This window comes from Numida meleagris, chromosome 6 (assembly GCF_002078875.1).
Source record: "Numida meleagris isolate 19003 breed g44 Domestic line chromosome 6, NumMel1.0, whole genome shotgun sequence".
NCBI lineage: Eukaryota > Metazoa > Chordata > Aves > Galliformes > Numididae > Numida > Numida meleagris.
This window is the reverse complement of record NC_034414.1, coordinates 55,893,421-55,917,984: the sequence shown is the minus strand read 5'-3', so window position 1 is coordinate 55,917,984 and position 24,564 is coordinate 55,893,421. Positions and strand designations below refer to the sequence as shown.

Sequence of the window (24,564 nt, the reverse complement as noted above, 5' to 3'; positions counted from 1 at the left end):
TGGCAGTGATACTTTACCTATTACACTTTTCTCACTCTCAAACTGTTGATTAGTAGTCACTTGCTTTGGAGGCCGTAGCAGTCTAAAAGACAAAAATTACACTTGTTTGACTGTGGATTATTTCCATGAACTTTAATCATAAAAATGAAAGCTACTTCATTAGAGAAAAATTACCTGAACTGTGTTTGGCTTTGAAAACTTGCTACTGATGGAACTTGGGCTACTTGTAGATCAGTAGCCGCAGCAGTGCCAATAACCACCTAAAACATCACAAAAAATTCAAATGAGGCAGCACATGAAATTGTCACTTTGACACTACCCTTCTAATTTGTTCTTAGATTGCATAAATTTATTCAGTTAAGCTCTTTTTAGGGATTATGCAACATATACACTTTTTTTTGCCTGTCTGCTTCACATACAGTTCAACATTTTTTTCTACATGATACCCAAACCCACATCTGTTATTTCTAATAAAGTTGCATTCACAGCATTGATAACTAGAGGAGAATGACTAACTTTTCAGTCATACAAACAACATTACACAATTTGCAAACTTTATCCAGGTTTACTACTACTGCAGCCAGGCCTATCTCCACCTCCTAAGGCCAAAGTGAGAAGGCACAGAAGTGAGTAAGTCTGCTGTGTTGACTGAATAATTGTGGGTAACAAGGAAACACTCCCCTCACAGATGTTCACCAGATCAGAAGGTCTGACTCAAACCTGCAGCATGTATTTGTTCCCTATGGGCAGAGTGGCACTAGGAATCTATGCCTCAGCATGAGATAACATATCATTTCACAGGGAGCTCCTAGTTTTGGTTTGTTTTTACTTTGCAAAATGTATCAAACTGAATTCAACTCAAGGTGGGGGACAAAAGGGCTGGGTATGCAGAATCTGTTTGTCACTCACCTCCTTTAGTTTACAGCACTCCTTTTCGGAAGCAAAAAACTTCCTTTCCTCCAATCTTTTTATTTTCCCTCTGACTCCATCTTCATGTTGCCGTCACCCTTTCTTAAATCTCCCTCAACCTTGACTTTCTGCTTCCCACTGTTTCCTAAGTGCAATTCTAGGTCCCAGATTACCATCCTCGTCTGGATTACCCAGGCAACAACCCTGCCATGAATCATCTTCATCCTGTTCAACTCCCCAAGCCTGTCACAAATCACAACCTGAAGTTTATTGTGGTCTTGCTTCATCCAGTCTAGCTCTTGCACTTCACACTGTCTTGCATCATTTAATTAAGTTGGTTTTGTTCCCACGGGCTCCACCCTAAAGCATTTAATGATGTACTCGCAATAACCTTGATTTCCTTTGAAAGTTGTTAAGAAAATCACACCTGTTATTTTTTTTTTTTTATTTGGCAAACTTCTTTGTTCATTGACATTTGGTTTGAAATAGGTCCAGTACCTTATGTCCATGTACCTTATGAAAAAAAGTTTCAGTATGGAAACTTCTCCAAATTGCCGCACAGCCAAAATAGTTGCAAACTACTTATTTCATCTCTGATGATGCCACCTTTTCCAGTACTCCTTTTATACTTCAGCAGTCTAGCAGCCCTGTGAATTTTCTTTCACCTAATGTGATTTTATTAGTGTGGGTTTTTTTGTTTTGTTTTGTGACTGTGCAAGTTATTCCTCCAGCTTGTTTCTGGGTTGTTTTACTGTGTTTGTGTATTTAAGATATTAAGCTGCAATACACTTCTCCTTTTCAAAAAAATGCCACAGGAGTTATTTGCGCATGGGATAGAGAAGGAAACGCACCTGTGGACTTCTGAAGTGTACAAAGAAATGCTACTGAGGTTTTATTCCTCTAAGCCATTTTTTTTTTTCTGGATGAACTGTAGACAGTCCCACAGAGCATCCTACACCCTTAGTCCTTAATGAAATTCCTTCTCACAGAGTAGATGACTGATGATTAATCAGTAATAGAAGATTATATTCCTTCTTGAGTTCCAAAACTTTGCTGCATACAATCAACTGAATCTACAAAGGTTATTCTACACGTTTAAAACTCTTACAGAAATTATTTGGACATACAGTTCACATCAAGCGTGGAAAGGAATCACACAGAATCATAGAATCACAGGGGTTGGAAGGGACCTCAAGAGATCATCGAGTCCAACACCCCTGCTAAAGCAGATTTTCTACAAGGAACCAGTATTAGAATATTTAATGTCAGTGACAGTAATAACATGAATCACTTTATAATAACTTAGGTAATTTTGGTTGAATTAGAAATGGCACCAAAGAAAGATTTTTTTGATTACCAAGTCTTCAGCATCTTGGATCCATCATTAACAAGTTTTATGTAAGATAAAATAGCACTGGGTATATTTGAAGTATTTTGTATTTAAGCAACCACATACAACAGATTATACTATCTCACATTTTTCCAGGGGAAGAACTACATACCTGTGCTGGATTTTCTGCATGGCTCGAAGAACTGCTAGTAGCAACTGACTGTTCCGTAGGATTTTCTTTTTCTTCTCTCCCTAAAGTAACAAACATTACATAAACAGGATTGAGTTTCCAAAGCATTGCATCGTTAAACTTAACTTGTCAACAAATTGTACAAATTTTCCTGTTCATGAGGAGCTAAAACAAAGACGGCACAAAACATGAAAGTAGAAGGCATATTACTACAAATACTAGTCAACATTTACCATAGATTTACAAACATCACCAAAAGTATGTTTCAGATTTTTCTGATGCAATGTATGAGGTATTTCTGCCATCTCACTTGACTCAATGAACAGATGAGAGAGAAGTCAGAGGTCTTCAGAACATAAAGACAGGTATGTAGCCAACTTCTGTTGAAAGCCTAGCTACATCCATCACAGTAAAACAGTATATTTTTGAGTATATTCACTGCCATGGTTTCCATTTATTTACACAAAAAATAACCGAAAATCCTCACCAAAAAAAGAAAAAAAGAAAGATCATTAGAAGCACATTGCACCTGTTTCTGTTTGCTGCATAGAGAATCTAGCTGTCTGTAAAGACTGGACTGATTTCCGAGGAATGCATGGGAGCTGTAATGGTTTATACAGTTGATGTTTCTCATGTAACAAAGAAGGATGTTCACTCTCTTCAAATATCCTAAAAAATAATAATAAAAAAAATAGATAAGAAATCATAAAATCCAACAGCTTCAAATAAGTGGAGTTCTCAAGAGAAATGCATGCTTCCAGGGGGATTCTACCTCTTTTCAGTCCCAGCTATAAATAAGACTTTAATTTTTCCTTAAAGAGCACCAGACAGAGAGTATCACTGAAAGCAGAGGACATGCAATTGTACTAAACTGTTCATAATAACACTGCTGACTTGAATTTTGTCAGTATCAAAGCAAATGACCAGGAAATGGTGGAGAGTGACCACAAAACGGTGGAGTTCAAGATCCTTAGTACATCAAAGAGGGTGCACAGCAAGCTTGCTGCTCTGGGCTTCAGGAGAGCAGACTGAACTCTTCTGGGAACCGCTTGGCAGGGTGACATGGGAGAAAGCCCTGGAGGGAAAAGGGGCCCAAGAAAGTGGTATTCAAGGACCATCTTCTCCAGCCCAGAAGCAGTGCACTTAGAGAAGAAGGAAGGCAGGCAAGAATGCCAGGAAGCCTCTGCGAATCAACAAGAAGCTCATGGACTTACTTAAGTGCAAAAAGAAAGTCTATAGGGAGTAGAAGCAGGCACAGGATCATTTATCATTTTTAAATAATGAGTTTTATTTCATTTTCTCTCTGGCATTCTTGCTTGGCACTTGCATGTTCCAGTTTTCATAAATAAGGTAAAATGTAGAATGAATTTTGTAAGGTATCATGCAGTAAAATTAGCAATACTAACTACTGGCTAAAGCTTACCAAGCCAGATGCACTGATTACAATATGGGATCTAACAAACTATAGAAGCTATGCACCACCTAATATAGCAAACAAAAACATATATCAAACAGAAATAATTTAAAAGCATCTATATCTTTCAGTTACAGCCACTGCAGACATTACTTGTGTCAAGAACGCGTACCACAAGAAATAAGTTGTTTATATGACTGAGTATCTGTAAGATCAGATATGGAGAACTTTAGACAGAGCAGTGGTTAAACCAGAGCTAAGCACAGTACCCTGGCTGAAAAGACTTTTCTTTGTTCAGAATGGCTTATCTGGCCACTTTATCACAGTCATTCAAAATGAAATGAATTGAACAAGGCTGCTGCTGACAGTCATGATTTAGATTGCCAGTAACCAATTTTTTTTTTTTTACAGAACTTACTTCGGATACCAAATTGTGTTTTTAAAAGTTCCTGGAATCAGTTTCTGCGTGCTTTTGTAAAACCTAGCAGACAACATCCTGTATTTCTAAAAAATTGCCATACAGGAAATAAGGCATTCTTTTACAGTACGTATCTATTCAGAAGAATGGATTGATGGTAGAGTTGCAAACAGGAGTCAGAAGCTCTTAAGATATTGATTTTTTTAAGTAACAAAAACTTCCAAGAGAGCCTGCAGTTAAACTTTATAAACATACAAGCCACCTGCTCCCCTCCCTCCCCAAAAACATTATTTAAAAAAAAAAAAAAAAAACAGGTATCTTCTCTGACATTAATAACTACTGGGAAAAAAATTGAACTTCAGACTGAAACTCAAAATAGTCCCAACTGCAGTAACAAGATCATTTGTATTCCTTTTTCTACTTCATTATAAGTCGATATCTGAGTAGATAAAAGGTCTTTATCTCGATCCATGTTGCAAAATATGTGACACTTTCAGTTTATACTGAAGCACAAAAAAAGAAATTCTTAAGTCAAAATAAAATTTCATTTCCTTAGCAGTACTTGTGGTTGTGGTCAGTACAGGCTTGACTCTGTTTATGTCTCCACTACAAAGCCCAGAAGCAGATTTACAAGTATTTTTCCAAGAATTATATTGCAAAGTCTTTTATTTGGTCACTAAAATCTTATCACTTGTAATGCAAAGATACAGAAAGAACTGCAATCATCCTCTACAGAATATCCTGTAAAAGAAGTTTCAGCGAAGATCTCTCATTTGGAACATAAGGTACTTTTGGTATTCAGAGGTGGCATTAATGCATAATCAAATTGGAAAGAAACCAACCAGGGTTACAGAAAAAAGGAATTAAATCTCTCCCAAACATTCTAGAAAAGCAAAGGGAATGAAGATGATACATACCAAAGCACTGTTCAAGATTTCTACGTAATAAATATCATCTTTAATCAAAAAACAAAGACCAGGGCTTCAAAAAGTTCAAGACACAACAGCAGTCCGAATCGCTTTAAAATTAAACCAGTTATACACTACTACTTGGTGTTCCTGTTTGGTCACTGATGAGAACATTTGATACGGAAATTTTATCTATAATACTTGTTAAGTATAACCAGTGAACTACAAAAGTCCACGAATCAAAGGAAACAGGTTGCACCAGAAGACTAATGTGTTTTGCACTTGTTCCAATCCTTTTGACAGAATGATGACCACTGCCATACTCCTGCCCAAAGAACACATAGACCAGCAGCTATTAGTTAACTTTCATCTTGGTTTCTTGTCTTGCAGTCCTCCAAAGTATTTCATGAGTATTAATTTGTACATCATTCTGCTCAGTGCTTTCATTGCTCTGTTTGATGTTTGCTGGTGCTATGCTGTTCTGCATCAGTTCATGGAGATTCACAATATAACTCTTTTTTTGTTCTTCCTTTGTGGCAGAAGATGAAGATATCTCCTGCTTCTTTACAAAGCTTTACCAAGCTTTCTTTGCTCAGGAATCGCCCTGCAGTGACTGGAAAACAGCTCCTGCCTTTGGTACCCATAGTCTCTTGTTATACTTTTCGTATATTGCCTTGAGTCTACAAAGGTTTTAATTCATATGAATCATCATCTTAGTACATTTTCTGTTTGTGTTCGTTACACGGTGATTATAATCACAGATTAATAATATTCCAATTTTTAACATTAGTAGTTACTCAGATACTTCTGTGCTTCCTTTCACTTTTAATACACTAATCACAAATAGGGATGTTTTAAAACAACTTTTACACCATTTTCCACAAGCCTTTATGTTGTACGTATCTTTGACAAGAATACTCTTTAAGATTCACTCTAGAAAAACCACGTTAATTAGTGATCAAGTTGTGGTCTGGTACTATCTGCTATATCACATAAATACATACATGGAGCTTAAAGAGCAACATGAGTTAGAATAGCGTAAAATGTTTACAGCATCTTATAGCCATGATGTAAGCCATGGAGCTTCAGTAGAGCACCACAAAGATCCACTTGTGCACAATCAAAACACAATTTCTGGTGAAGGTCCAAGCACCTAAAAACTTTATGAAAGAGGTAACCATATAACTGGCAAGTCCAGCAATGCACCCTGGGTATTCCTTTCTAAAAGTGGTTTCACTGAGTACTTCTTCCACCTCTGTGCCCATAACAGAGATCTCATCCTCCTTCTATAGTGTGTTTTTAATTGGCATTTTCTACATACTGAACATACTTGGAGTCCTTTGAGAATTCCAAGGGAGTGTTTCCAGTCTTCTTCACCTAGTCTTACAACTACGTGGATTTCTTGTTTCCCTGCGTTTCTGAGATCTTGCCAATTATGCAAAACTTAGATAAGAAGGCAGAACTGGTGTAAGACCTTAAACCATAAAAAATTACCTATTTGAATAATAAGAAGATATTAAAAATGCAAAGTGTCCCTGTGGGAAGGAGACAGCTAAAAGGACACCTTTCTGTACATATAGTCCACTAAATCCCAGTACAAAACTCTGAAGAGCACCCTTATCAAGCACACCATGATGTAAAATCATTTGGATTAAGTCTTTCGGATTTTTGTCCAAAAGAATCAGTTCTAAATTTCATGTCTTAATACTCACAAGAAATCCAGACGAGTGCAAGACGGTCCTGATGGTGATTTCAGTCACTGTAATTGAACCCAAATTAAAGCGACTCCCAGTTGTAAATGACCACTGACTAACTTACTAAGCCATTAATCCCAACGATTATACTCTCACTCACACTTGTTTTTAAGAACCAAATTAAGTGTTAAATTTCTAAGAGTAGTTCAGAGCTGAAGGCAATGACATTTGTAACCCTGAACTTTTCACCAAATATTTGTTCAATATAGTTAATGTATTCTAATTTTGACTGCACAGTCACTGTAACTGTAATCAAAAGCCATAAAGCTATCCACACTGATCTGATAGCAGAAGCTGTGAGGAGCGAAGTCTCATACAAAATACTTTTGAATAGTTATTTCCAGATAACGCTTACTTTCCAACAATAAAAATTTGCCACCACCTTTCACTAAACACCAAGAAATAAGATACTTTTAAAGTTATGTAACCAAATCACATGACAAGGGCTGGAGAACCTTGCCAATCACTATATAGCAACAATTTGTGTTTTGTTGCAGCATATGTGTGAATATTGAGATAGTTTTCTGGACAAAAGCAAGGAGAAAGAAATCATTTTTAAACACACCTTTCTTTAAATTCCTTTGGTTTCTCTAGGCTTTTCAGATTTTTTCCTTCAATTGTTTCTGAATTATTTTGATCTTCTGTGGTCTCTTCAAATTTCTAAAACGATAAATAACAAATAAACACCACAATTTAATAAAAGTGGTGAAAATGATATAGCTGCAAAGGGTTTCTAAACCTGATGAATCAGTGCAAGCAGAATTTTTTTTGTCAAAATGATCTACAGAAATAAGCAGAGCAAGGTTCATTGTGAGCTTCAGTCTACTGTCAGACAATACCACAAAATATAGGAAAAAAACCCACCACCTGTGCAAACTGTGCTTCTATCAACATAAGGCTGGCTGAGGTGGACCTAGCTGACAGAGTAGTAATGATCATCTGGTCCAGAGAGGCACACATATAGAACTGCAGAATTACCGAGGTTGGAAAAAACCCTTAAGATCATCAAGTCCAACCAACAACCTAACACAAATGAGTTCACCACTAAACCATGACCTTCAGCACCATGCTCACAGATGTGGTACTAGAAAAACTTAGCAAACCTTTACAAGCGTGGCCTGCTGGGCTATTCTGGCTTAGGAGAGACCTTACACCTCCTAGCAGAAGTCAAAATGCTGTCTTGACAAAGTCCTTTTTTTGAAGGTTATCCTCCTGGAAGCAGTGCTTCTTCTAGTCACAGGGACTGTAAGAGATCCTATGTCTAAAATCTTCCCATCTTACCAGTATTTTTTACCCTATATTTATGTTACAAAGAATAAGGAATGGATGTGATTCTTATTGTGAAGCATATTTAGTTAAATGTATATATATTAACAAAACCTTTTTAAAAAGAGCAGGACTCACGAAGGCTGTATAGTCAAGCCCTGGGGTCACTAAGAACTGGCCCTGCTGTATTTTGATGAGTATGCTCTGACTCTGTTGAGCTAGCGCAGAAGTCATCGTGACAAAGTGACTTGAGGAAATTCTGGTGTAAATAGAGGCCAACAGAAAGCAAGCTTTAAGAGTCTAAACACTCGTGGACCCCTCTTCTCCAAGAAAGCATAGGTAATAATATAGAAATTAATGATTATTGATACCCATTAATTCTCGTATCATCCTGTTGGTTCGTGTGCTTGAAAATATACTACTATTTTGTTTCAGCAAATTAATTGTATAAATACCTACATATATATAAAACACACTTACTTTCTTTAAATAATTAATTTTCATTTCTAATTCGTCTGCTTCTTTTTCTAGTTCAATTGATTCTTGTGTGGCAGTTTCAGCAAGCTTTAACATTTCCTGTGTTTTTTGCCTCAAAGAAGCACTTTCAAATTAAGGAAATACACGGCAACATTATTTTTTTCAAGCAGGGGATATTATCAGGTCCCTCACAGTTCTATGCTGTAAGTGCAAGTGCTAGAGGTACAGAAAGTTCTGACAATTCTACATTTCTTAGGCAAGTCTCCAAATCTAACTTCAGTCTTCTCCTTAATTAAGCACTTTGACTGATAGGCCAATTAAGTGAAATATGGTTTTCTTCCTCAAAATGTTCCAATAAATTTTAACTAACAACTATTATTTGACTGACAGTTATCTCATGGGAAATGCCTATGTTGCCACTCTAAACATAATTATTATATTTTTAAATAAAAAGACGTGAAAGTTAAATATAAACTTTCCTTCCTGTACACTGTATTACCATTACACATCAAGGATACATATGTAAAGCCCAGTCGTTAATGGATTTAAAAGGAGCAGGCTCTGTAAAAATAAAATTTTGTTTCAGAACATTAACAAGTCTCATTCTCTTTACAAATATAAGACAAATTGATGGCTCAGGAACACTTCTCATTGCTCAGAGCTCATAAAAGAAATAGCGGTAATACAGAAATAATGACATTTAAAACAGCACTATAACTAACTAACTAACTAAATAAATGTTTAAGAAGCTAGTTCTAAACTAATTTGGGGTTGTTTGTTACCCTAAGAAGGCCAATGGCAAATTTCTCCCCATTACTCTCACAGGTTGGAGGAAAGAATATTACCATGTGTACTCTAAGTTCTTGTTCCAAATCTCAATTTGCTACAGTTTTTGCCTAAAAATAGTACAACAAAATGAACATTTTCTATCAGCTTAAGAGAAACTTTGACAAATCCAGAAATCCAAAAATCCACAAGAAGTGGATTTCTGTACAGTGCTATAACATGCACTCCACTAGCAACAGGCTCTACTGCATAAGCACTGATAATAATAGTACCAAGAATGTCCAGGTCAGCATCTTCTTTCAGTTTACATTGTTCAGACTTTTTCTGAATTCTGTTCTGGATTTCCTCAAGCTCTTCCTTTTTTTTGTAGTACTCCTGTGCAAGGGCAGTTTCTGCATATTTTTCACGGTGTTGCTTCAAAATGTCTTTATACTGGGTTATGTAATCTTGATACATTTTCCTATAAAATATATCATTCAGACATCATTTACAAAGAAAAGCTATTACTTTATTGAATCATCTCAATTCGACATGCTATTGTTCTGGAAAAAGTCAGATTACTTTTTTAGTATGTCTCTACTCGACTTCAATTTTTGTCTTCCATCTATATTCAAAGAAAATTATGCTGTACATAACAAAGAATACATTCATGATGGAACAGCCATTATTCTGAAAGGAATCTAGACCACACCACAATGAAAGGTAGCCTGACAGATGACAAATAGGTTCTTCCTTGTGTAATTATCAAGAAACTCACCGCAAGCCAAATTCTCTGCTTGTGCTTATTGGCACAATTCCACCTGTATCAGTGGAGATGTATCAAACTTAGAGTGAAGGATCATTTGGCCTAGCATCCAGTGTTTCTAACAGCCTCACGCATTGCTGAAGTAAGAAATGCTGAGCAATCTGATTCAGGGAAGCCTTAAACACGCACAACAGTCACTAAAATAACAAGGCTGCCAAACCTAAGGTTAAGCAAACACTTAAATGTTTAACTGGAAAAGAGCCAGAATTCTCAGCTGCTTGTAGGACTGCCCTCTACATTAATCTCACACTGATATAATTTCACTGACATTGTGTGAGAACGTAGCTACAAATTATTAAAGTAGGTAGCATCAATTAAGAGGTCCCATTAAATAAATGTTCATGACAGTGTTATGGGCTTTTGAATAATTGTTATAAAAACAAATGCCATAATAAGCAATTAGATGTAATTAATCACATAAAGCTGAAAATTGATCAATATTATGTTTGGAAAGAAGGGGAAAAAATGTACTATTGCACAGAACAGAAATCATCTTGTGTTAAATCAGTGTGACTACATTGGAAAAGATTCTTTGGTCTGTTTTCTCCTTCAGACGAGGAATTTGCAGGATAGCTTGCTAATGACAGATCAAATATTAAACTATGTAATTGAGAAGCATCTCTTATTACTCCAATAATGCTGCTAAGTCTAACTTGCATTACGGGTCATTTCCAGTGCAAAGGTAGTATCTTTAGGGAAAGCACAGTAATTAACAACACTGAGTAATTAACAGAGGAACTGGTTCTAATCGTTAATGTTACACACAGGTAATGTAAGTACAGACCTGCAGGAAGGTAAGAATTATTAACAGTTTTTAAAATGATCAGTAAGAACAACCAAGGCCCAGCATATTTCTCTCTGCATTTGAAAGCAAAAGCTTAGTAACAGAAGCAAATGTAAAAATATTACATTATTAGTACACCTGCAGATTAACCAGAAATTCCTCTACGACACCAATTACGTTGTGTAATAGCATCTAAAGACACAGGCACACCTGTTTGCCTCAATAAGGAGCAGCTCTCACTGTATCCAAAATCACAGTATTCCTCTTTCAAGAATAACTATATCTCAAACTGCTATTACTGAAGAACAGACACTTCTGGCTGCCAGCTGGTTAGACTGGGCAATGCAAGAGAGTAAGATTTCTGTCCATACACAATAGTAGAAACTTCAGCTCTTACAAAAGAAATGTAATTTTTAAATGTCATAGGAGAAAATCGTGAGATCTAATTTCTCAAATAAAACTGCGTTCCAGGGACTAGTGCCTGTTAAAGTGACTGAAGCTCAACACATTTTCTCAGGGGAAAGAAGTTGTGGATTCACCCTGCTATGATTCAAGGTTGTGCAATCAAGAAATTGAGACTTCCCAAACTTTATGTAGGAAAGGACATTAGCCTATTTGTTTTTCTCATGTTTTTTTTTTTTCATGGGTAGTCTTGGGAATCCATGAAGTTATTGGATTTACTAAACATTTGTCTACACTGTCAAGGTATGAAAGATGGAAAATGCATACTTCGATTTAATTCAATAGATTCTACAAAAAATAGCTAAGCAACAATGATATCTGCTGATATAAAATTCAGAATGCATTACAAATAACTTTTAAAAATATAAATCAAATAATTGCAAGTGGTACATTTCAGACTTCTGAATGTCGTCCTCAAACTTTAAATACACTCTTTTCCCAAAACTTGTTTTCCACAGATAAATATTTATGGCTATATAGAGTACAGCATAGAAGTCTTGAGGAATTGTCTCTATTTTCAGTATTTTTCCTAAGTAATTTGCATCCTTCCATTCATATAGTTAAACATCAGCTATTTAGAATTCAGTAAAATATATAAATTAAATTTATTCCATGGTTTATAGTCATGATGTTTTACAATTAAAAGCTCAGGAAAAAAAGCAAACACTTTCATGTTGGAATTGAAACTACTTATCTAAAGAAGCAATTTAAAAGTAATGCTTCTTTGGCTTGTCAGCTCAAATCAGTGAAGGCCAAAATGGCTCATATACTCATAGAAAGCCAATTTAGCCTTATTTTTCACCAAATACAGAGCTCTAAACAGGAAGACAGATAAGCTACTGACAGAGTTAATTAAAGGCTGTCAGGCATTCTACTTCTGCTGTCCTGAAGTACTCACAAGAAGAACACTAACATAAGAAGAAAGCCTACATTTGAAATTGCAGTTACCTACAGTAACACCCCTAAACTGCTATTTAGATGTCTAGATGGATCTCCATGATTTTTTTAACACATGGCTAACCAATACCTTCCTCTTTCCAAGCAGGTCAGTTAAGGTGAGAAATCTCTTCAAAATAAAGATCAATTATTTTTCTGAATGTTGAACAATATTTCACAGTAGTAACTTGTCACACCCCATTTTGAAAATTTAAGTGAAAATTTTCAGGGACCATTTTTCATCCCATTCAATGCAGGAAGATACATTCCATAAGAAACCAGTTATTTAAAATGCAGAATCTAATTAATGAAGATAAAACTTAGATGAAATGCCACTTACTAAACAGAACTGAACATGCAATTAATACTGATTGGACCCTTACCCACAGTTAGCCTTAAAATGGTTATACACCAGGCTTTCCTGAGCCACTCGCCCTATTTTTCATGATCTAATTTTGAACTTGCATGCTTTGTAGTTATTTTGAAGAATATTTTATTCACAAGTAAAGAAAAACACAAATTATTTGAATGCATCTGTTACCTTATTTAGCGCATATGTGAGGCTTAGGTTCACTTACATGATGCTTCTAAAAAACATAGAACCTCAGTGTTTTCCAAAAAGTCTTCCAAACCTGAATATCTGAAACTACTGAAATTACAGTGTATGTGAAGACACGTCATAATAATGGCTTAAAAAAAACATCTGTGGGTAAAATACGTTTCCGCAAACATGCTCTGATATTTCGTATTTCTGCCAAGGCTGAAACACTAATTACCTTATTATTACCCAAATTCAATGGGCTTTTATTGAAAGTGTGGGCAATTAAACGATGCTCTGAAAATTGTAATAGGAATTTGGGAAGTAATTGAATCTGAAAAAGCCATATTTTATCCTATTTAACTAGTATCTACAAAGTCACAGATGAACTCCTAATAATGGAAAGTGAATATTCTTCTATTACACTGAAATGTTTGCCAAAACTTTCTGATGCACACTGAATACCTTTGCTGATAAGATGAGACAGCATTGCTTCAAATAAGCATTGCTGTTAGAAATCTCATCTCATCTCATCATCAGTACCTCTCATTTTCTGTAGCTTCTTGTAAATCTTTGAGTTCATTCTTCAAATATTCTTCATGCTTGCTAAGAATTGCATATGTGGGCTTCCAGCTGCAGTGAAAGTACAAAAAAGAAGTGTGTAAATGGTCCTTCCTAATAAAAAGGCTTCCTAATAAAAAAACAAATACAACAACTTACTTTAGCTAGCTAACTAGAGCAAGTCACTTAATGTTTTGAAAGTCAAACATATACATGTTTCTAGTGTAAAAAGCTCCAGCTAAACAGCTGAAAATAAGTTAACTGCAGATGAGAACTGAACTTCAACTGCTAGCAAGACGTTCTTCTTTGCCTCTATGGCATCATCCAGAATACTGCTGCTCTAGAGCAATGCAAACACCTACAATGAATGAAGTTTGGGTGGAACTATCAGCCCTAGGAGACATGCAAACAAATCCCAACTTTAGGAGTGCTTGCATAGATCCCATCAAGCACCAAAGAGGCAGAAGACGAAAAAACCTAAAAGCACCTGAAGCCAAGCACTTCCACATAAATTTGGAGCAGTTTTTAAAAAAAGTTACATTTAAATGGATGGAGATTAACAGCGAGAAGAAATGGTAATACAGAATAAGGTCACAACTGAACAAAGAAATAATTCCCTACTGGAATGGTAAGAGTAACTGAGGACACATGGTCCATTTTACACTGTATATTCCTGCATAGGGCACATAAAGGGCATTTGGTGATGTGAGCATGCCCTATGGTTCAAAACTGGAGAGTCTGTAGCATGCACAGAAAGTATGGGTGTGCATTTGGACAAGCACTGCAAAGGTGGTGAAAAACAGAGGCTCCAGTAACAGCTGTTTCCATTAGGGAAATAAATAAAGAACAAAAATCTGGCAATTAATTTGCTAAAATTAATTTGCTAAAAAAAACAGTGTACTCCAGGTAATAAAACACATACATAATCAACAATTATAACAGCATTAAAGTTTGTCGATGAAAAAAAGTTCAATGAGAAAATGCAGCATCTGCTCAGGAAACTTAGCATTACTTGGCACAAACTGGTTGACAGCACTGGTGATTAAAAATGTAATTAAGAAACGCTTCTTCACCACACCTACTGAAAATTCAACAGAAAGACACAGTCTTAAGGGGTCAGATTTTTAAAAGGCAGAAACTCAAAGTACATATATAAGTGCATGAAAAAGTCATGGAGCTTTTATTAACCAAAGTGCAAACCACGCTGTGTGTCACATTTTGTACTCACACCTGTCCCGCAGGCATGCGAAGAACACAGATGATAAGTTTTTGCAACAGAATAAGGCACAAAGGGTCCAAGCAGTTGATCTACTAGTTTGCTAAAAGCACCATTTCATGGAAGTTCTTGGTAACCATCGTATTTGTTTGTCCCTCCTTTCATCAGCAAGGGTATAGAAAAACCTCTATCCACACTTATCTAAAAGCACTAAAAATTTCCTGTGATTTAGCCAGCTGGACAAGACAACAGTTCATTTCCTAAATAGAAATGTTCTGAGTTCATCTGGCTGTCTTTATTATCTCCATGATAGTCCACCATCATGAACACAAATTAAAACACTACAAGAGGAACGTTAACATTTGAATGGGTCTCATCAACATTATTTCACCACTTCTTGCTCTCGGATCAACATTTCAAGACTGAATTATTCAAGCAACTAACTATTAGAAAAATGACATCATTTTTCTAAGAATATGTATTTCATTTTTGCCAGTGTATCCTTCAGTTCTTTGTTAAATAGACTATTATGGATTTTTTTAGCAATCAGGGTAGTATCCTGATACACATCTCGCAAATTGTATTTTCAGTAGACTTGTTGCATGTAAGAATGCACAATTTTGTTCGAAGTCTTTGAATGTGCCTCCATATGATGTCTGGTAATCCAGACAACAAGCAACTTCTTTGAGAGCTCTATTGACTGTTCCTGGCAACTAAATGTAATGATACTCATCTCTGAATCAATCAACTATGAGGCTGATTGTCAGGCAAATACAGAATCTGAATTTACAAAATCAATGTTAGAAATTTGTCTAGAGTATCAGGAGTATCAACGAGGATAAATATTAGAAGTTTAAGATGATTCTAGTACTTTCTTTGATCTCACAGCTAGGGCTTGTTTATTACAGTTTTCAGTATGTTGGTAAATGATATTTTCAATCATTTCAGACAAAATCTCATCCTTCTGCAAGCATAGTCTCTATGAATATATGTTTCCATCAATGAGTCATTTCTTATTCTCAGTCTCTCTCTCTACATTAATGCCATTGATTGTTATTTTTAGGACCTCAGCCAATGCCCTTTGTATTTAGTGGCTCAAAATTTGGTCAGATCTTTAGTTCTACCCTTAATTTCTTATTTCCTTATTTGCATTACATAATAGCTGATTTACAATTTAATAAAAAAGAAAAACTTAGGGAAGCAGTATGGAACAGTTTCAAGCAATTTACAAAAGTGTTCATTTTCTATTGCACTGGAGCAAAAATTTAGTGTGTAAATAAACTGAAATTTTATTGTCAAGCTCAAATCTTTTCCCAACTTTTTACAACAAAGTTACAAATCATTGTAGAATGGCAATCAATTCAATCAGCCACCAACTAAACCTTCATTCACTCATGATTCCTTTCTTTCTTCTCTCTATACAGCTACTTTGAGACCTAGAAAGGACTCTGGTGCAATCTTCGCTTCTCTTTTCATTCTTACAAACATTCTACTTTTTTTTTTTTCCACATGTGTGCAATGGACATTTATATTCAAGCACTTGTCTTTACATACAGATTTGCAAGAGAACAAAAAGGATAGCATTTGCTAACAAATCATCTTCAACTGCTAAGAGCTAGACTGTTACGGAAAGATGAACTCTGAAAAGACAGGATTACACAAGCTGTGCCAAACTTCCTGCTTTGTTAAAGATTTGCCTTCTTTTTTAGTCCTTGCAAATTAAGATACAAAACTGAAGAATATAATGGAGCATTGCTGTCACTGATAGTTTTTTTTTTCTTTTTAGCAAAAAGAGGATTCTTAATGCTGTAGGAATTTATCAAAACTCAGATGCATACAAAATCAAAAAACTCTGTTTCTAATGCTCGTGCTCAGCTTTATCACCTGAGAACATTAGAATGCTGCCAAGATGGTACCTGTGATCTCTCAGAATTTTTTACCCTAATAAAGCAGTAAAACAGACAAACTGAAATGCAGCCTGTTTTTCTATCATTTACTTTTCCCCGGGATGCAATTTTTTTATGTGTTGATTTACAGATTAATAAAAAAATTGTAAAATACCAAAATTTTCTTTAACACACATACATATTCTTATTTCTTACACTACTTCCTCACTGACTTTCTTAATGCCAACTCTATCCAAAAGTTCAACTCTTATTATACTTACGCATTACAGCTGTCCTTACTATTCTCATTTTGCTTGCGTAAATCAGCAATTGCATCATTGCTGTTATTTATACTTTCCTGCAATCTAGTAATTTCATTCCTTTTTTCCGTGATTTTTGAAGAATACACTGTAAATGTAAAAATATGCATAAGTATTTGCTGCATATCTGTGAAATAAAAAGTCTGTGTTCAGAAGGATTCAAAATTGCTTCCCAAGTACTTGGTCTCCGTTGTACCAGATGAGTGAACAGTCTGCAATTAACCAAAGCAACAACCAAGTGAATGAAAAAAAAAATGAGCTGTGTGGTGAGAACACTGATTTTCATTTAATACTACAAAATTGGCTTTGGAAGAAAACATCAGTGCTGTTTCTGCATCCCAGTCTGTGTAAAAATGAAGTTATTAATAGTGGTAGAAATTCAAATGCTTATAAATAGTTAATGTTGACCCTTCTTTTCTCCAGAGTTCACAGCAGGACAAGTGTCTGCAGACACTAGAGGTAGTATACAGGGAAAAATAGTGTAAGCCACTTTTCTTTTGGTAATGAAACTGGGGAGACAGATCAGAGTACAAGAGTTGCTTGAGATAAAAGTCCCTTTAAATACGTTTTTTTTTACAGAGGTCCAGAAATAAAAATGTTTTGAATGGGAAAGCTGACTCCAAGAAAGGAAAAATATCTCTAACAGAATATACACAAACGATTGCTGGAATCAGGAATAAATCCAAATAAAAAATGAATTTACACAAGTTGGAGAACTGTAATGTACGATGGATTAATATATGGAGTAGGAAACAGATGCCAGTTCATGAGGAGCACCTATTGTAATGACAAATCCTCAAGAACTGTGATATTTGGGGAAACTCTTAAGGCAGATTCTTAACTCTGCCTTTTCTAGCAACCAACATCTTACAAGAAGAAATACTTTCTTAATGAGCAGTTAGCAGAGAATACATACTGATGAACATTACCAGCATTCTGTTTCATGAGTACATGCAGTGAGAGCTACCATGCATACTCACATTGCAATGCAATGAGCATAACTAGGTCCAAATCAGGGAAGAACTAACGTACTTTAAACTCTTTGTTTAGGATGAAACAAATCACCCCCTAAAAGTGACCCTTTCCCTCCACTGATTACAAGGGGACTCCAGCCAAAAAGTCTGATGAATCTCACACCAAAAGTCAGAGATTGAATGATACAACTGTTCCTCTGCCAGGTAATACAAAGAGACTAAATTAAATCAGGAGATATTTCTGGGTACATTTTTGAAAACTTCAACCCAAATTTTTATAGGTCTAAGTGTTTCTTTTGAGTTCACACATACTCATAACTGAACACTCAAACAGTTGCAGTATGTTACTACACAGCCCTTGGATTTTTCCTAAAACATGCTCATTTACAGTAAGCTTGAACAAATTTTAAGCCAAAAACAGCTCTAAATGTACACAGTGAGACCAAAGAATTATTACAGAACTCTATGTGTACCAGATTTTGTCTAATAGATGTTTTAATGTTCAAAATACTTCAATTTAATATTGATTATCCTCTTAATGTATAAACACTTGCTTGGATGTATCACTTAAGATTATTAGAAATACTGCCACCGATAGGATCCAGAACACTCTCTTCTTCCTGAAGGACTTGAACTTCAGCTTCTATCTATGAGGCACCAGTGCTGAGCACAGATTTGTTTAGGTTGTCTAAAGAATAGTTTCTCTACATCCATTCCTGTAACTGAGTGATACAACTAGCAGGATGGTTAAAAAAAATATATCAGCCAAGACCTAAGTCCATAATATTATACTGTTATTCCTAGGAAGAAAGAATTTCATGTGAAGCAAGACTTTCCCATTGGCATTGCTGTTTGGGATTTCAAATAAAATTACCAGCTGCTTGACCGCAGAAAAGAAGAACCAGGCTTGAGTAGGTCGCAGCAACTGAGAGAACTTTCATTATTGCAGGAAGACAGAAAGAGAGAAGAAGCAGTGAGGCAGAGGTCCAAATTTGGGAAGAACAAAAAACATGAAGAGAGAAGGGCAGACAAGTGGCAGATGTATTGAGCAAGCACAGCTGAACCAAAGAACTGCCAGTGACTGTGAGGAGCTACAGAGTAAGAGCAGGAAATGGCGCAGCATGAAACTGGCTGTCCATGAGACAGCTGAGCAGCATTAGCTAAAAGTCGAAGGCAAAAGCAAAGTCTGCTAGGGAGAATGAGGAAGTATTGATGGCAAAAGATGAGATAGGGTGAGAGCAGGACACTGGACAGCTTTCTTTATTAAGCTTGCTTCCGCCTCTGAAACTCAGACATGTATCAGGACTAATGAAACAGGGTATTCAACAGCTAATAAAATGATAACTTATCGCTACTCACAATTTATCTGTTGATTTACATGTTCCTTTGCATAAGAAGTTTGCTTTAGCTGGAAAACTGAAAAGAAAAATAAACACATTTATCTACAATGAACCGTTAAACTAATATTGTGCAACATCAATTAGCAAAGATTTTAACAAGACATCTAAAAACACCCCTTCAGACAAGCAATTTTGCTATTAAGTAATTTGTAGAACCCTGCTCCATAACATCATCATTATGTAGGTGATCATCAAAACCTTAATATCTAAATGTTTATTTGAAGTTAATGTAACTGCATAAAGCTAAAAACATCACTATATGCACTGCACTGGTAATTTTCAGTTTAAAAATATACAATATAATGACCTACCGAACTCGAGCAGGAGTTTATCCAAGTTGCTTAAGAGTCTGTCACTCATCATGTGAACCTCAGGAGAAAAATGCAATTCACAAGTTTTCAAAAACAATCCAAAGTCTTACTGATACAAAAAACAAGTCAAAATTCTAAGATAATACCATGCATTTTAATATAAAAGGACAAAAACAGTTTTAATTGCGTAAGAATTAGTTATCTACTCCATTTTAATGGAACCAAATATTTCACCAATTTTAGTAATGGATTTACCGGAGGTCTAAGCCACAGTTTGGAATAAAGGAAGAGTGCAACTTAGGTAAAAGTTCCTGGAGAAGTTCTATCTTGGAGAGGTTTAGCACTCTTAGAAGGTGTGAAGAATGCAGTAAGAGATGCTAGTGTACAAAATGTGGAGCCTCCACTCCAGCTGGTTTACAAAGCCTATCAACTGCAACGATGGTAATGGAAAAGCTTCTTATCCATTCTGTACAGTCCTCCAGAAATTATTGCAAAGCACATTTGAATCAGAAAGTATATGCATAAGTGGGATTAAAGACAGAACTAAAATGCAGTGGAAAGCAGATTATTACAAATTGATTCTTCTGTTTGTATAGGGCTGCTACATGCAGAAATTCAGCTATGTTTTTTTAAACAGCTTGTAGTTGTGTTGTCTTCTCAAAAGGATGCAGTCAGGACCTAATCAGAACCTCCTGAACACGGGCAGTCAGCTCAGACACACTGAAACGTGACTGTCCCATAATGGCTTCCCCATGGGTGAACGAACACTTTCCTTGGCTGCGTGTAAAAAGCAAAGCCACAACCAATTGGCAATGGGGATGAGATCCTAATCCAGGATAAAGTGGAATAGAAAACAACTTCAGAATTGAACTAAAGTGGCATTAAGATTGCACAGTGTAGCGCTGAGACTGTGAAAACAGCAGGGAGGGAAAAGGGGGGAGCATTTAAAATGCTGGATGTTTGACAGAAATGAATTTGCCTAATAGTTACGTGAGGATCAGAGCTACTAATCCAGCAGATTAGAACAGGCAGTGATAAAAGCTCCAAGAAAGAGAGAACAGTTTTACCAAACGTATTTAAAAGATTGGCACCCTAGTTACTGGTGTCTGGAAACAGCAAACAACATTTTTAGGAAAATATTAAGAGAAAATGTCAGAAGTAACTCAAGCCAAAGCAAAACATCTCTGCTTTTGCAATAAATGAAAGAAAGTAATAAGTAATTTATTAAGAACTAAAAATTAGTTGGGAACACATACTGAAGATCTGTCTTGTGTGCAGGATCCAGGATGAAACCATCTCACTGCTGACTGATGTGTATCTGACCCTAAAATGTAGTTAAGCAGATACTGGTAGTTAACTAGCCAAAGGAGGCACATGAATTTCTGGAAACCAGCATTGTAACTAAATGGGAGTCAAACAGCAAAGCAACAGGTGGAAAATGTTAATGTTTTGTTTATTCCTCATCTAGAAACAGTTTAACAATGTGTGTGAGCTGTTTCCCTGACAGATCCTATAAAAACTACAAGAAAATGGGGCATACAAATAAGGTACAAAAAGGATGAAAAAAAGAGCACTAACACTACTTTGAGCACATAACAGCTAAGAATTTCTACTCGTTGTATAAATCACAGCAGCTTATTATTAAGATGACACATATTTAAAACAGTTATGATTAATTTTCTTCTGTGAATACTAATGTAAGAAAAGAAGAACTAACTAAAGGTGGAGTTGTTTTCTGGTGTATTTTTTCACTGATTTTACAATATAGTTTATTTAAAGGGTAAAACTGCAGAAAATGGCAGTGCTTCTGCAAGCACACATGCATAAAAACATTTGCTGCTTTAGATATTGTTTAAATTAAGCAACAAAACTGCAAATGACAGATTTCTGTGTTGTAAACTCAAAGGCCACATGTCCCTGGTAGAAAGGGCTGAGAGATTTCACTGCGTTGGTAATCTGTTAGATGACTGTAGATTTTAAAACAGCCTGAAACAAAAGATGTTCAGGGTACGGCTGTACTAAAGACTGATTCTTGGTTTTACCGGAGAAAAGCAGCATGAAACCATTTGCCAACTTGGGATGACAAATTCAGATGTTCTCACAGGGGGCTGTTATTTTTCTGATCTGAAAGAAACACTGTAGAGCAGAATCCACCAACTTTGCCACAGGAAAAAAAGAAAAAAAAAGAAAAAAAAATTTTAGGGTACTTTTCCAAAGGAAATTATAGACCACAACCTTTAACAAGTGATGTAATAAAACTGGCAGCCTTGGTAACAATTCATGACATTTTTTCTGTATTTTAATGCTAACGTGAGAAATATGTAATACACAACAAGTAAAAAAGCTTCAAATAGTAACAGATGATTTCCAATGGACCTCTCAGCTTGATGCTATATATGCTATTCAGAATTCTACCAAAAATATTTATATTAGGCATCTAGCCCTTTTATACAATATTAATAAACTCAATTGTATAGGACTCAATTGTGGCAATAAAGTTTAATGAATCACAAGACAGCACTGAGTCCAGAAACCAGAAAAACTGCCTACTTGTCTGCTGAGTGTCTGCCTGCTATCACAACGCTAACATTAATGCAATTCCTCATTGCAGATTTACAGCTGTTGTTTCATATCCAATGTGGCAAGGTCCTTCACTGAAAGGTGATAAATAACCACAAACTGAGAGAGAAATTCCTTGCTTAAAATCACTTGCTCAGAGCTCAAATCACGCAGGAATCCTCTACAAACAGCTTCTTAAAACAACTGGTTGTGTATTATTTTTATTTACATGACCCTTACTCTTTCAAATTCTGTCATAACGCTCAATTCTACATGCTGCTGCACAAAGCTATCAATTTCTGTTGGCTTTATATAAACCATTTTAATTCCAGCAAAGTTCTACTGACAGTGAACTGTATCTCTCCCATGATATTCACTATCCTATAGGACTCTTTCACCTGACCGGTTATCTAGCTCCTGGAATTTAGCTGACTTCACATTTCTCTGCTAAAAGCAAGGCACACGTCTCTGCTGTTCTCTCTTCGTGCTGTAACCCCTCTGCCCCTCTTCTGCTCCATCATTTGAGTAGCAAGACCTGAACACTCTGAAGGTGAGAACCGCTGCTATCATCACTTCTTGCCACAACACTGAAGCCCTCTCCTGACTGGTAACAAACCCACAAGTCTAGTGACTGTAACCGTGCGTTGCAGGGCTCTTCATTTCTGAATCCCCTGTTTCTAACTGGATTTAAAGCACATTGCCGCTGTGCGTGGAGGCCTTCATTACCCAACGTCAAGTTCTCAGGAAGTTAAATATCCCCTTGACCGCAACACTTTCTTCAGTTGGGCAAATAAAATTAAAATACATCACTCTGGATTATTCCTTAAATTCCTGGAAATAATAAATAAATAAACCGATTTTTGACAGAACAGGGGTAAACACTTCCTTGGGGGACACCTCAGGGGCTGCAGAGGAGCACCACAAAATGGCCGCTCACCGTGTGAGGGCGTGTGAGGGGCCGCATCTTGGGGGCCACCAGCTCCTGCACGGTCGCCCTGCCCCGTTAGAAGCGCTGACAGAACGGGAAAGGCAAGGAGAGCGACGAAGCCGTCCAGGGCCTCAGCCACTCTCAGGTGGAGGGCAGCCGGTGTGCGGGCACGGCCTCGCTCCTTCAGCTTCTCCTCCGCCGTCCCTGAGGGAAAAAGGGACGAGCAGCCACCCACCTACTCCAGGAGGAGCCCTGCACCCCGCTGAAGACCCTTCCCCGCTGCTCGGATACCTCGCCCGTCTCCCTTACAGCTGCTCGCGCACCCCGCGCTGTGAGGCGAGAAAATGGCGGGGCGGCCCCGGCACCTTCGCCCCGCAGCAGCCCCGCGGCCCGAGCTGGGAGAGGAACCGCCTCTCCGGGCGCTTCGGGAGCGGCTGAAACGCGATGAGGATGCTCCACCTGGCGGGCAGAGCCGCGCGGCCCCGGGGGTTCTCCTCACACCGACGTCCCACGTCTCCCTGTGTCCTATGAAACGAGTTTGCTACACTGTCAGGGCCACCCCCGCACATCCCCCGGAAGGAAAGCGCAGCTTCGCGCCCGGCTCAGCCCTGAGCCCGCTGCTCTGCAGCCCCATGCCTTCACCTCCTCTCAGACACTGAACCACCTCAGGGTTTTCCATCCTGCTTCCTCACGCGGACACATGAATTCCCCTCATTGCTGCGTTACATTCAATAAACGGTTTGGTGGCAGCTCTCGTCCCCATCCTGGGACAATATGTAATATTTGAAGGATTGTTTTGTACGCTTCCAAAAGCTCGAAGTGCGTTTTCCTATGGTACCTCTCAGTTCCACCTCCTTTCGCTCAGGAGCGTTTCCTAAGATAAAAAGGTGTGAAAGAGGAACTTTTCAGAGAGAAAACAACACGAACCAGCAGAAACTCCCCTCTTTATTTGAACGTTTTGTTTCCTTTTGTTCGAATTTTCAGAGAAAACCCCGATGGGAACCAGAGATCTGAAGCACAGCGGAGGTGTTCAGCGAACCTCCCCTCACATACACCCAGGTTAAAAGGGAAGAGAAATTTGGGGTGGCACACCCCTCCTGCCTTGCTTGCAGCCCCGGCCTTTCCAGGCTCCGAATCTTTCAGGGTTTCGTATTTTCGGTGTTGTGTTTATTCTAACATCAGATGCGCTACCCATGCTCCGATGCTTCGTGTTATAGATAACCCAGATAATCAGCAGAAAGACAAAACCTTACCAAAGACGTAGCGTGAGTGGAAAGTGGGGGAACATCTATCAGTCCGAAGGTGTTTTTAAGGACCCTTTGGTCCTTCTGATGGTTATGGGTGCTTTAAGCGAGTACTCAGCCTGCGCACTCTCGCTAATATTGAGCAGATTACAGCTTTAAGCACAGCTCTTTTGGTGGAAGAAAAGGAA

At 37.2% G+C, this 24,564-nt stretch overlaps 1 protein-coding gene across 12 annotated transcripts in view; it reads right to left on the bottom strand.

The window, feature by feature from the left end:
* C6H14orf39 (chromosome 6 C14orf39 homolog) overlaps nucleotides 1-24,181 on the bottom strand; it is a 29,971-nt gene extending 5,790 nt beyond the window's left edge. The window contains exons 1-16 of one of the 12 annotated variants that reach the window (XM_021403295.1): nucleotides 23,424-23,585; nucleotides 23,142-23,336; nucleotides 21,688-21,802; nucleotides 20,902-20,969; nucleotides 19,646-19,703; nucleotides 19,294-19,350; nucleotides 16,922-17,048; nucleotides 13,521-13,610; nucleotides 9,725-9,912; nucleotides 9,185-9,227; nucleotides 8,670-8,790; nucleotides 7,489-7,583; nucleotides 2,959-3,098; nucleotides 2,412-2,491; nucleotides 175-260; nucleotides 18-82 (exon numbers count right to left, since the gene is read on the bottom strand). In XM_021403295.1, the coding sequence (XP_021258970.1) occupies nucleotides 18-82; nucleotides 175-260; nucleotides 2,412-2,491; nucleotides 2,959-3,098; nucleotides 7,489-7,583; nucleotides 8,670-8,790; nucleotides 9,185-9,227; nucleotides 9,725-9,912; nucleotides 13,521-13,610; nucleotides 16,922-17,048; nucleotides 19,294-19,350; nucleotides 19,646-19,703; nucleotides 20,902-20,969; nucleotides 21,688-21,703 (1,234 nt within the window). In that variant the 5' untranslated portion in view covers nucleotides 21,704-21,802; nucleotides 23,142-23,336; nucleotides 23,424-23,585. The other 11 variants (XM_021403297.1, XM_021403306.1, XM_021403294.1 and 8 more) reach the window with 11 other exon arrangements.